The 14,049-nt window shown below is 45.5% G+C and overlaps 1 protein-coding gene across 2 annotated transcripts in view; it reads right to left on the bottom strand.

Moving 5' to 3' along the window:
• Window positions 1-4,536: 4,536 nt before the first annotated feature.
• The window catches only part of ENTPD3 (ectonucleoside triphosphate diphosphohydrolase 3), a 41,394-nt gene continuing 31,881 nt past the window's right edge, over window positions 4,537-14,049 (bottom strand). For both annotated transcript variants that reach the window (XM_043508967.1, XM_038392853.2), the window contains 2 exons: window positions 12,065-12,202; window positions 4,537-5,893 (listed from right to left, as the gene is read on the bottom strand). In XM_043508967.1, coding sequence (XP_043364902.1) covers window positions 5,660-5,893; window positions 12,065-12,202 — 372 coding nt within the window. In that variant the 3' untranslated portion in view covers window positions 4,537-5,659. The remainder of the gene's footprint in view (window positions 5,894-12,064; window positions 12,203-14,049) is intronic.

Genomic DNA, 14,049 nt, shown 5'->3' with positions numbered 1-14,049 from the left:
TTATTCAGTGTGAGTGTTGTAGGCTACCACCCAAGGAACAGTTCACAAAGGGTCGATGAGCATTTAACTCCCTCAGGTTCTTTTGAAAACCCTACCCAAAATTCATAGTATTGTTTTTTTAAACAGGTGGAAGGTCACATCAGCAATTCTGGATTTCTTCCATTCTGTAAAGGACTGATAATAATGATCAGCTTTTTTCATCTGTGGCTCATTACGCACTTGACAAATCAGAAGATAAGGAAAATATAGGAGTTTTCCTGAGAGAGGTTTTTTCTTGGTCTTTTAATCACACTTTCACCTTTATATCAGAGGTGCTCAAACTTGACAGCGCCAGTGGGTGTCTTCACAACTTGGTAGGAACTTGAGGGCTGCACCTAATTTGCATAAATTAAGTTCCACACATCTGTATTTACATCTTCCTTGATAGAGGAAAATAGTGCTTATTGTTGAGTTCATGAATTGCTAACACTCAGAGGAATACCAAACTTGGGTTATGGCTTGTTAAAATTCAGTATTTGAAATGGGATTTAACTTTATCAAGATGCGAGATATGAATAGCCAAGGTGCCATTTAGGTGACCCATGTTATAGGGGTGCAGTTTATAGCCATTGAAGCAGTATCATCAGGGGCCTTTGACTATACTACACATGCTATTATTGTGCCATTATAAATAATGGGATGCCATTGAAGAAGGCCTTGGATGTGCGGATGTAAAGCACAGAAAAGGTTAATTATTCCCCATTATTAATATTTTTTTAAAAATTAGCCTTACCTCAGTCCTGTGTAAATTTAGCTGAGAAGGTGGCTGTGTGTTAATTTTCCCTCCTGTTACTTCCCAAAAGAAAAAAATATTCAAAAGTACTGAGGAAGTAAGCATGGGTGCCACCCATTAGCATTACAGATGATGATGGACCATCTTACTAGATGTCGTCATGGGCCATTTCCCACCTGGGGAATTTTCAGCACGACTTTCAGGTTCAATTTTGTTGCTGATTTTACCCTCTTCCCCTAATTCTTTAAAAATTAGAGATAGAAGAATCATGGTTCATTCCCCTACTGTCTGTCTGTGGTAGGGCACCCCTCCTAGACGCTACATGGGGAACACACATGAATTCAGTTATCCCCCATCTTAGCAGGTGTTGCAGGGCATCTTTCTTGTGGGCCAGTGCTCAACCCTCCAGACAAGGCCTCTGAAGTCTCAGCCCCTTTTGGAGTCCCAGGCAAAACAACAGGACAGCCTGTAGTCAGTGAATGGGGTCAAAGAAAAGAAAAAACTGTCTGTAGCTCCCTCCAGGGTATGGATCTCTTCTGTTTCAGAGGGGCCCTGGGACTAGTATCACTGTCCACTGGGGTTCCAGTGTAAGTATCAGGCCTCTTTCCTGATCTGCTCAGGGGTCCTGCACCCTCCTCTGCAGGCTGTCAACCCTCTCCTCAGGGCTGGAACAGATCAATAGTCTGCTCCCTTCCCAGGGTTGTCAAGTCTGGGTTCCCTTCCTTTTAACTCCTCCTCCAGTCCTAGCGCGAGTTGCAGGCACAGAGGTGTGGGGCCATTCCAGCCCACAGCAGCTCCTTAGCCCCTTCCATGCTAGTGCAGGGTATATATACCCTGTCACATCTATCAGTCTAGGGTTATTCTCTGTATTGCATGTGAGAGCTTTGTCCCATCTAGTTCTAGGCACCTTTTCAACTTCAAGAATGAATTTGCAATGCATTGAAATCACTTGCATTGACATCTCCATTTCATTTCTCATGGGTTTCTCCTATGCAACTAGTTTTTAAGTACTTCTCCCTGACCAAGGTGTTGCTTTCTGTGAAACAGTCTTTTTGTCTCAGGCAGCTCATCTTCTACTCTCCCTTTCTCTGGTCAATATCCTTGTGGGCTGGAAATCTATATGTTTCATTTTTCATCTTTGGCATGTACATTTTGAGTCAAGAGATGAACCTGAAATAAAGGTGTAAATGTGTCTGAACTTTAAGGGGGCTTGGAATCTGATTCAAAATGTAACCACTCTGCCATTCTTAAAAAATGAAAGTTGTATCAAAACCACAACTCTGACCCCTCTCAGAATATGTGAATTCAAAGCGGGTCTCTAATGCTGAATTTTGTGATATGGGGGATGATTTTCAAAGATACAAATGGCAGACACCTAACTTGCACAGAAAGTCAATAGGAGTTAGAGGCTTAACAACCATTTGTGCCTTTGAAAATCACTGGGCTTATTTCTGCTAGTCAGTTTGTAACCACTTGAGGGATATATCCTGAAGACCTGGCACTGAGGAACCAAACTTTTGAGGTATTGAACCCTCACAATTCCCAGTACTTCACAAGCTCAGTTCTTCAGCCTGCCAATTTTCCATCTCTTTTGAAGATAATTTCAAACATCTTGAGGTTTCTGTCCCGCTAATGTTATCTGCCATGAACAAGAAATAGGCATTGGTCAAGGAACCAGAGAAAATGTGCTCTTAGTTTCTCTTTTTAATCGAGAAAATATTCAGACCCTTTTATTTCAATAAAAAGATGTTAAAATCCTTTTTAAACTCATCAGGCAGGTTTTAACAGGATTTAATTTAAAGTGTGTAAATAAAACCTTAGAAATAAAGGAAAACATCGAAAATATGGGCAAGGGGTGAGAAAGTTACCAACCGACCCCTTCGCGTAGAGCTTGCTGAAGAACTCATCGCTGCTGGGAATATGGGGGCAATACACTGCCCTGAGGGTGTGTTCCAGCTGGTGTGCTTAGGGGAGCAAGATCCAGCGAGGGCCTGGGACTACAGTGACTCATAGATGCGTAGGAGGAGCTGCACCTTTCTCTTCTACAGCTCCCGCTCCTGGACCCATGCAGTGCAAGCATGATTTCTCTTTCATGCTCTGCTGCTCACCACCCCACCTTTCTCACTCACCCTTCCTCTATGGCTTCACATGGTGCTGTTGTATGGTGAGGACATGGAACCAGAAGGGGAGTTAATGGGAATGTGGGGTGAGCCGAGGGCAACTGAGGATGCATAGGGAGGTTTTGCCAGTTTTTAGCTGGGAGGCCTGGCTTGGAGGGGTGGAGTTGTATATGAAGCCTGGGGTAGAGGAGCCAAGTTGCTTGGCGTTGAGGCATTGGGCTTGCAGGGTGCTACAGCACAGCTGCCGCACTGGACAGCAGTTAATACACTGATGCCTCAATACTAGTGCACAGACTTGCCACCCGTGCCCTGCTTATCTGTCCTATAGCCCCCCTACCCTTTCTGACATCCTCACTCCCGCCTTCCCTCACTGTGTCTAGGGTGGTGGGCAGCACTGAGGGGATGGGAAGGTAAAGGAGTAGGGAGGGGGCTAGAAAGAGCAGGGATGGGAAGAGGTCAGGTGGATCATTTGGGGATGTGCAGAAAGTGTTTTGGTTGGAGGCCTGGGTCAGAGGGAACCAGTGCTGGGTTTTATGAGGTCAGCTCCCTGGAGCACCAAAGCAACCGCACATTGGGACGCTCTTGATACGTCTCAGTGTCTCACCCCAGCCCTCTCCCCCCCCCGCCCCGGGGATCCCCTGGGGGAGGCAGATCAGCATTGTATATTGCTAATGCTGTTGCAAGCGTCACAGGGCAACTTGGGGAGGGTCAAAGGTGTGAGTGGGGAGTGGAAGATTCTTTTGCAGGCTGCGAAAGGCCAAAGTGAGAAGGAGAAAGAGAGCAGAGAACGGGTTAACTCAACACTGCAGCTAGCAAGCTCAGTCTGACGATAAGAGCTGGCCCCAGTCCAAGATCACGGCACTAGAAGAAAAATTCTCACCCAGCCCCAGCCAACCATGAGAAAAGAAAAAGTACACTGAACCAGGGCTGCTGAGGTGGAAAACACCGGTGAGACGCCAAGGGGGGAGCAGAGCTTCGCGTCCCTGGAGCCAGTTGTGTTTTGGGAAAGCGGAGAAGACCACAAAAGCTGGTTTGGACTGTCACAAAGAGCATCAGGAACAGAGGTCACGGAATGGAACACCCCCAAAGGAGCCCAGGACTTAAAACCCTCCTGAGAGCTGGAGCAATTTGGAGATTGGCAGCAAACCCTGGACGACCTGTGCGCACAGAACAGAACTCCCTTCCACCCCTCCCCCTCTTCTTCTTATGTTACACCCAGGCCTGGCCAGCCTCAGGTAGTGCAGGTGTGAGTATGAAAGTGGGTTGGGCTTGAGGCACTAACACTTTTTTCCTTCCTGTGAGTGATGTGGGGAGCACCCATCACTCTCCGCTGTTGTTTTATTATTTTATCAATAAAGCTTTAAAACTTAGACACTTGGTGTGTTCCATCATCTCCTCCCTTAACGATCCTTTGGCCTCAACCTGATCACCTGACATCTCAGGCAGATTGGTAACAGAAATCTGTCACATCAGTGCAGGCATCTGGTTGCTGCTTGGTACCCCAGAGAGCTGAACAGCAGTGCTGAAGGAACAGAGTGTCTGTGTTGAGGCACTGGCACTTGAAGGACTGACCATGGCACTGCTGCCTCGGGGATACGCTTCAGCGCTCATCCATACATTCCTGGTTCTTCTGTACAAAAGCCTCTTCTCTTCCAGGCCTATGCATCCCTGCAAATTCCCCACCCCATTTCCTCAAAGACTCAGTTACCCTGCCATACATCCCTGCCTGTGCCCCATTGCCACAGAGTCTAGCCCCCTATCCTATTGACCCTGAATGAGAGGGAAAACTCTAGGTGTGTTAATGTTTCAGAAGGGGCCTATGGCTTAGGTATTATCTGAATATGAAGTCTGGACAGTCTGCGGTGGTTTAGGACCCAAACAAGCATATGGACAACAGGTCAACATTTTGGTAAGGGAGCCATTTTAAATATTTCTTTTGTAAAAGTTAGTAAAAAATGACAAAATTCAATTGATCTCTGGAGAGTTGGTATGGCACACTTGGAGACTCCGTTTAATTATTAAGGTACAAAACAGAGGGATTTCAGGCTTGCTTTCAGGACAAATGTTGATGCAACCTTTACTGCAGAGCTGTTGCTGATGCCTCCGATATACTGAATGTCAAATGTATAGTGATATGCAATTATGGGCTTGGGTTTTTTAAAATAAATAAATGACAAGGGAGTTGTTCAATAATTTAGTGATCAAGTTTACATGGTAGCCTAAATCTTCTGTCATGTTTTACATGGTAATGAAAATAGTTTTTTTTTCCTGAGTGCACCTCACAGTTACAACCCATAGATAGTGCCCAATGTCCTTACAAGTTTCAGAAATTAGTTTTTCTTTTAACTTCAGTTCGACAGAGGAGTATTGCCACTCTTCCTTTTGCCTATGGTTTTGTCCTCTTGCTTGTATCTTGGAACTACTGACCAGTTAAGTCTACTGGAGACTTTTATGCCAAAATAACTTAGTGAATGGTGGTTATTCCCCTACCCTCCCCCCACAAATGTTTAAAAAACAAAATAGTTTACTAATGAGTTGCCTGTTGCACTATAACACCATAAGTCTATAGCAATGGGTGCTGAGACCTCTCGCCAGATCCAATGTATTATAAATATCATTTCCTTGATTTCTGTTCTCCACTCTACTTATGTTTCTGGCTCTTTTCCTTTTGTTATAAATATTTATTTATTTCTCCCTTGGTTTTCTAAAATGCAGTTCTTCAAAGAACATTTCAAATTTTTGTCTTTTGTTGTCACTGAGTCTCTGTTCATTCTGTAGCAAGTACATGGTCCATATGACGGATATTCTTTTGCATGCGTGATACAACACACAAGTAAACAACAAAGATGAGACACAGCAATGCCAAGGCTGTGAAGAAAAAGAGGAGACCAGCAAACAAAGAAGGGCTCACAGGTAACTGAATCACCTGGCTTTCTGCTGGGATCATGTTGGTGAGGTTCAGCATGTAACCAAGAGACCATGCTATACTGCTGTTACCAACCTGAAATGTGAAAAAGAAAATTCATATTAACTTTTTTGCTAATGGCTAGAGAATCCAAAAGCCGCAGCACAGCTGATGCTAGCAACTATTCTAAAAATACTGGAGGCAAGGCCTTAGCAAAGGGCACGGCTACATTTGCAGATGTAGAGCGCTGTGAGTTAAACCAGCCCTCGGAGACCTCAGCAGGGAAAGCGCTGCCGTGTGTTTACACCGTCAGCTGCAAGCGCAGTGGCGTGGCCACATTTGCGGCACTTGTAGTGGCATTGGGAGCGGTGCATTATGGGCAGCTATCCCTCAGAGCACCTCTTCCCATTCTGGCACTGTGGCTTGTGGAAAGGGGTTGGAGCATTCTGGGTCCTGTCCGAATGCCCTGTGATGCATTGCTTTGCATCCCAGCAATCCCTGTGCTTCAGTCTACATTTGACGCTGTCTTTCAAAGTTTTTTGTACTTGGCGCTCTGTTTTCCCTTTCAATCTGCGGGAATGGATCCTGAACTTGTGAGGAATATGCTGATGAGTCTTGCCAGCATGTCACAAATTGCAGTCAAGTTACTCCTTAAGCTACAAAGTGACAGTGAGGAGTTAGACGATGATGTTGACTTGTGTAATGCATACGACACAAGATTGCGGCATTTACAGACATGCTCACCACAGTGGAACGCCACTTTTGGGCTCAGGAAACAAGCACTGAGTGGTGGGATCACCTTGTCATGCAAGTCTGGGATGACGAGCAGTGGCTGCAGAACTTTCGGATAAGAAAAGCCACTTTCATGGGACTGTGTGCTGAGCTCGCCCCCACCCTGGAATCTGGAAGCTGGCAACTCCAGACAGCTACCGATCGGTCGCTAACCAGTTTGGAGTGGGAAAGTCAACTGTTGGAATCATGTTGATGCAAGTTTGAAGGGCCATTAATCGCATCCTGCACAGAAAAACCATGACTCTGGGCAATGTGCATGACATTGCGGCTGGCTTTGCACAAATGGGTTTCCCTAACTGTGGAGGGGCAATAGATGGGGCGCATATCCAATTCTGGCACCAGACCACCTAGCCTCCAAGTACATAAATTGGAAGGGGTATTTCTCTATGGTTCTCCAGGTGCTTGTGGATCATTGTGGGTGTTTCACAGACATTAACACAGGCTGATCTGGAAAGGTGCATGATGCACACATCTTTCAGAACACAGGCCTGTTCAGGAGGCTGCAAGCTGGGACTTTCTTCCCAGACCAGAAGATCACTGTAGGGGATGTCGAAATGCCCATAGTGATCCTTGGAGACCCCGCTTACCCTTTAATGCCGTGGATCATGAAACCCTACACAGGGAGCCTTGACAGCAGCAAGGAGCGGTTCAACAACAGGCTGAGTCGGTGCAGAATGACTGAGTGTGCTCTGGGCCCATTAAAGGGCCGCTGACGCTGTCTGTATGGGAAGCTGGACCTGGCCAATGACAACATCCCCACAGTTATAGCTATGTGCTGTACCCTCCATAACATTTGTGAGGGGAAGGGTGAAAGCTTCGCTCAGGCATGGACCTCGGAGGTTCAACACCCGGAGGCTGAATTTGAACAGCCAGAGACCAGGGCTATTAGAGGGGCGCAGGGCTGTAAGGATTAGGGATCACTTGAGGGAGCAATTTGATGCTGAAGCCACCAGTAATGTTTGGTGCCCTCCACAGGAGTGAAGTGCAGTGGTTCCAATGCTAGTAGGTATCTTGCTAGGCATTTTGCTACAAATGATACCACTGAGTTGCACTGCCTGTTGCTTTCCTGGACTACAGTATCTTTTACTTAATGCAATAAAGAATGTTTTCAAAGCCAAAAAATTCATTTATTGAAAAGAAACAACTGCTTGGGAAACAAAGGGCATGACACATCCGAGCTCTGTAGGAGGATGGAAGGGGGCGGGGTGGGGAATGGGACAATCACAGATTTGCGTATGTCCTGTTATCATACTCAGCCTTCCTGTCTGGAGTGCTGTGCAATGAGTGCTGCACTTCAGGCTGGCTAAAATGCATGGTGATGGGGGTTGAGTGCAGTGAGTAAGGGTCGTAGTTTGCAGGGTTGGGTGGTGAAGCTATGAGTGTTGGAGGCAGCTGGTGGCGATAAGAACGCGGATGTTGGGGAAAGTGGCTTGGTGGTGACATGGGGGCACAAGGGAAAGTTTTGGGACAAGGGTGGGGTGGGCATGGATGAGCTTCATCTGCATTGCTACGAGCACCTGTATCGAGTCCGCTTGGCGCTCCGTAATGCTTAACAGCCGCTCTGTGCTTTGGTGCCAGCAGTCCGCATTCTGCTGGCGGACCCTCCTTTCACTCTCCCGCCACTCCTACACTTTTTGATTTTCATTAAGGGACTGCTGCATGACTTTATGCAGCAGGTCCTCTTTGCTTCTTCGCGGACGCTTCCTGATTCCTTGGAGTCTTTCGGCCATTGATAACAAGGATGGCTGGGATCTCAAGGTTGCATCTGTAAAGTGAAAATGGAACACTTAACAGAGGCAGCATTGTTCACACCAGACAGAGCAATGATTTGGCTGAACGTAAAGACAAGTACAGTGTACGCAATAGCAGAAATTGCCCATCCCAAAGCAAGCGCACATAACCCACAGGGGCTCCAAAATGGTGAGTAAGCACAGGAGCAAGGGGGACGGGTCATTTCATGGCATACTGCCCTCTGGGGTTCTGTGCCTTGGGGAGAGCCAACAACTGCAGTGGGCCCCTATACTGAACACTGTCCCCACATTTTCCACAGGATGAATTCATCCTGGAAGATATCTCGCTGCTGAGGGTGACCTGGGAAGCAAGGGATGGTCTTCTACTACAATGTAGCTTCTGTCCTGGCCCATATGCAGCTTGCCTTATGGTTCCCCCGCCCCTCATGGCACAGTGGCGCAGACATGTTAGCCTTACTGGGACAAGGATCACAGTAGCTCTGCCAAGGAACCTGCGCAAGCTGATTGCCCAGCTTCTGCATGAGACCTTTGAAGAGATCACTGAGGCGGTTTACCACTATGTGAGAGAGCACATGGACGCTCTATTCTGCATCTAGGCATGCATGCAGCCCCAACCCTTCTCACCCCAAGAGCCCGCACTGAACAACTACCTTCTCAGAATAAAAGCCACTTACCTCTGCTGTTTGTTCTTCCACAAGCACCGTCCACTGCAAATGGCTACCTTCCTCCTGGCTTGAAAACAGCTCCTAGCTGCATGCATCTAGGGATGCTGGGCTGTCCCCCTCCTCCTCAGCACCCTCGCTCATGCTTTCCTCTTCCTGCCTTGTTGAACTCTGTGCTGCTATGGCCTCAAGCGTCCATGGTGCTCTTCAGAATGGAGGTGGGGTCGCCCCCAAGTATCGTGTCCAGCTCTTTGTAGAAACGGCAGATCATGGGGGCAGCACCGGAGCAGTTGTTTGCCTCCCGCACTTTGTAGTAGGTATTCTGCAGCTCCTTCACTTTAACCCTGCACTGCAGTGTGCCCCTTTCCATCATGTCCCTTGATATCTGCCTGAAGGTATCATTCCTACAGCTGGAGTGCAGATGGGACTGAACAGCTTCCCCCAAACACTGATGAGGTCCAGCACCTCGCCATTGCTCCATACTGGGGATCATGTGGCGGCATGGTCACCTGGAAAGATGCGCTGAGAGTACTCCACACCTAGCTGAGCAAACAGGAAGGGGAATTTCAAAATTCCCAGAGAATTTAAGGGGCGGGTCTGATGGTTGGTCACCTGAGGGAAGTAGAGTTCAAAGTGATGACCAGATTGGCTAGAACAGGCATTGTGGGACACTTCTGGAGGCCAATCAGAGTGCACTAACAGACCAGGGCGTCCACACTGGCGCCGTGGCACTCCAGCCAGGGCGCAGCAAGCGTTATGTTTCTCGTGGAGGTGGATTACCAGGAGTGCTCCAGCCCCGGAGCTCTATGAGCCTTGCCAGTGTGGACCCCTCAGGACTTAGGGTGCCTGGGGCTGACTAAATGTGCTCTAACTTGCAACTGTAGCCAAGCCCAAAGGTGTGCAAGGATTTTTGGAGAACCCATACATCCCTAAATCTTTCAATATTACATAGAGGGACGAAAGTGGAATCCTGTAAAGTTACAATGATTTTTTGCTATCTCAGTTTCTATATCCCCTGGTTTGAACAATTGAGATAAAGACATCCGATTGGTTCCCACACTGAGAATGAGTAGGGTATGGCTCTATCTCATCTATTTTATCTTAATCTATCCTATTTAGAATATGCGTGTGTGTGACCAATCACTATAAGTATCTTAGTTTGAAGTACAATTTAAGATATCAGCAAGCATAACAATTATAGAACTAGACGCTGCTTTCACCATCCTAGGGTTTGTCTATTTACATTTGAATTAAAAAAACCACACACACACACACACACACACACACTTTAACCCTGAATTTTCAAAAAAGACAGCCTCTTACAAAATGGCACCTATAAAAAAAGGCCAGGAGAAAGCCCCAAATTAGTCACTTATTATTTATTAATAACTCTCGTTCTAGTGCAGTATTGTTGATTGCTGTAGCTCCTCAGTATTTATAGTCATTGACCCCCTTTTTTTGCCCAACACAGGAGAAAGAGGGATTGTTTGCAGGCAACTGGTGAGATTAGGCGGATTAGTTGGAGACTGTAGGAGTGGGCTGTCTGCCATCCCTTTGCCTGGCAGGTTTGGGCCCTGGTGGCACTCCTAGAAATAACTGTTCTTTGTCATTCAGAAACATGTCCTTTTAAATAAGTACTTTGTACTTTCACCTGGATCAGTACTTTCTGTGCTGCTGGCCGTGAGAGAACAATCATAAGTGAAATTCACCCTTGTGCTGAGGACCAATACAAGGCTTATGCAACAGAGATGTTCTGGTTAAAGACCTCAAAATAACCTTCGTGCTGGCCTTTTACATAGGAGTTAATTTACCTACTGCAAACACTGAGATCTTCTAGTAGCTGGCCCCCACATGGTAAAGCAAAGAAGACAGAGTAATTATTTCCTTCTCTGTACTGGGTGGATTTGCCCAAATGATGGAGCTCTGCTTTTTAGAAAAATCTTGCTCAGAATTTCTTGATGCCTTGTTCTCAAGTGCAGTGAGGATTACTTTTATTGTACAGTGCCTGCACCCTCTTCATTTTGTGTTACCTCATGTTGTAATGGGCCAGTGCTAACCCGTTTGAAAGCTCCATGAAGAGTTTACAAATTTGATTGAAACAAGTTGCAGAAATAAGACTGGTCATGGGAAGGAAGGGATCACAGTATAGACGAGTCTGATTATTCAGAGGAAACATTGCTGTAACTGTCACAGAATCTAAATGGCGGTGGGTGCAGAAAGTTTACAGTCTTGTCCTCTACACTTCTGTAAAAGTAATAAAACCTAGGAGTCGATCACCCCATCAACCCTAAGAAAAAGGCAACGTAGAGGCCTGCTTTTCAGTGCCCTCATTTGGGCTCCAGTCCTGCCATTTGATTTTTATGGGCAGACCCTGGTACCTGTTGATTTCAGTGGGATCCCATCTGGGTAGATCATTACACACTAGGCCAAACTCTGCTTTCTGTTACATCCTGTGAGCAGACATCTTTCTCAAACTGCTCTATAGACACAGTATGTAAAGTCCAAACTCGCACCCACCACCCTGGAGTTTGGCTGTTAATGAAGAAGAGTAATAAGTTAACTAAGATTAGCTGAAACAGTTTCCCCACTAGGCTTAGCTACTCATACGGTCCCTCCTTCAGGACTGCTCAGATCATGCCTTTCATCTTCTCTCCCTTCCTTATATCCAGGTGGTAACAAGTTGTCACCCACACAGTGAGTTAACAGAACTCACTTAGTTGTGGCAAGGTGTTTCAGGCAAATATTGCCATCCTATTACACACCGCTTTGCAGACCAAGTGACTTCAGTGGATTTGCACAGGTGTAATGGAGAGCACAATTTTTATCTCACTCTTTAAAACTCTAAAGAATCTAGGATCACTGAATCATATTGTCACCACTGGAATCATTAGCAGTTGGCATTGGAGCTAAAGACACAGCCCTTACTTAGCTCTAAATATCTAAAAATCTTCTGCAGAAGCTGCCACAATCAGTATGTATTTGCAAGGTAAAATGTCCTATCGCCATTTTCCAAATTCTTCTTCATGTTATAATAATTATACAAATAAATAATTAATACTCACTTCTTTTTGGAAATGTATCTGGGGCCAAGTCTCTGTGTTAAATTTATATCCATGTACAAGCAAGTAATAGAGGTAGTTTGCTGAAAAGCAGTAGGATCTAGCATATGCTTCTTCAAACTTAGGCAGCATAAATGGAAGCTGACAAATACAAATAAATACAATCAACATGTACATTAAAATACCAACACTGTTCTTTTAACTAAGAAGGACTTGCATACAGTACACTTCTCAATCTAATTAGCACTTATCAGCAGTTTTCAGACACATCCTAAGAAAAATATTGTTGTAGGCAAATAGACATGGCAATTTAATGGGAAGTGACTATGCTGTAGATGTATTTTATACTGTAAGCAATAATTAAAAATAAAACTTGCATGAAAGATTGAAATTGTTAATCACTACATTTTCTATCTGATCCTTGTAGCATATCTCAAATTGTGATAATAAATTTCAGGGGCAAAGCTCTTCAGGAAGATTGCACAGTCATCCTAAGTGTGAATCAAGTGATCAGATCATAAGGACGTACAATTATAGTTTGGAGTGCTGGCAGAGAACATAGGGCCAGTTTGTGAGTCAGCTACCTCAATGTAAATCTGAAATAACGCCATTGAGGTCACTCAAATTACTGTGGATTTACACTGATGTAGCTAAGATCAGAATATCGTCTGTAGTATATGCTGATGCAGTACAGAATCACAGATTTGACAAGAGGTTCTGAGAAAATACGGCTGCTTGACACAAAAAGTCCTGTAGGTCAAATAACTGTGCATATCAGTGGGGTGGTTTTTGGTGATCATTTTGGAGTGGGATGCTCTCTCAAGATATCCACTGTGGTAACAGCTTGAGTACAAAGTTATGCATGAAGAGCTAAGATCCCCCACTTCATTTAACACTGACAAGGGTGCTGATGGGGGCCAGAGGGGCTATGAGAACAGTGAGGTGACCTGAAGAGTACAAGCACAGCAACCAATAAACAATCTTAAAATCAGAGAAGAAATAACAAGCAGCACAGAGCACAAGGCACTGCAGTCTGAATGAGCAATATGACAAGTGGCAGAGTGCCACTTTGGGGCCCAGCATAGTTTCACTGCAGGTTTCAAATTTAAGGACCACTCTAAATTATGCTCATTCTCCTGGTGACCTCGACGAAGAATAAATCTGCCTCCAGGCCCAATCTTGCTCCCATCTAAGTTAATGGAAGGGTTGCCATTGACTTAATCTTGAATAGGATGAAGTACAAAGTGTACAAAGTACACTTAGTACAAAGAGAAGCGTAGTTGTTTCTGGATTTATTGCATTGAATCCTTACATCAAGATAATGGCTCTTATTAAGCAAACTCTCTCCATTCCTCAAAACAAACAAGCAAAAAACCTTGGAATACTGAGGCTCTCCCTGTCTCAAGGGCTCTTCTTAGATATTACAAACCATAAAGGACATAAGTAATGTCTAATGATTCCATTGCAATAGGTAGGTACAATAATAAGTTTCATTTTTCCTTCCCTACAAGTACCAGCAACAAAGAGCAGACCCCTATGTGACATTTGGGGACTGACCTAGACCAGGAAGCGGTTCTGTCACTGCCTTCCCTGTAGCTTTTGGTGTCCTCATGCAGTTTTGGTTCAAACCCCTGACACCAGTAGCCTGCCCACACGCACAAGGTCTCACCCTGACTTTCACCAGCTGGTTACTCCTTGCAGGATGACACCAGCAGCCCTTCCAGTCCCACGTTTCCCCAAATTCATCCTCCCTAAGTTCTTAACTACCAGGCACTCAGACATTTCCCCTTTGGTTCATCATCCCAAAAGTGTGAAACCACCCCGCCCCAGACACCAGATTACCATGATACTCTCTCGCTTCCCCCAACCCCCCACATACACAGTTTGCATACCAGAGACTTGCTTGTGGTAAAAATAAATGGAAGATTTATTTAACAGAAAAGCCACAGATTCAAAGATGAAATAGCAAGGGAGAGCAATCATATCCA

The sequence above is a fragment of the Dermochelys coriacea genome, chromosome 2, assembly GCF_009764565.3.
Source record: "Dermochelys coriacea isolate rDerCor1 chromosome 2, rDerCor1.pri.v4, whole genome shotgun sequence".
Classification (NCBI taxonomy): domain Eukaryota; kingdom Metazoa; phylum Chordata; order Testudines; family Dermochelyidae; genus Dermochelys; species Dermochelys coriacea.
This window is presented reverse-complemented; position numbering and strand designations above follow the sequence as displayed.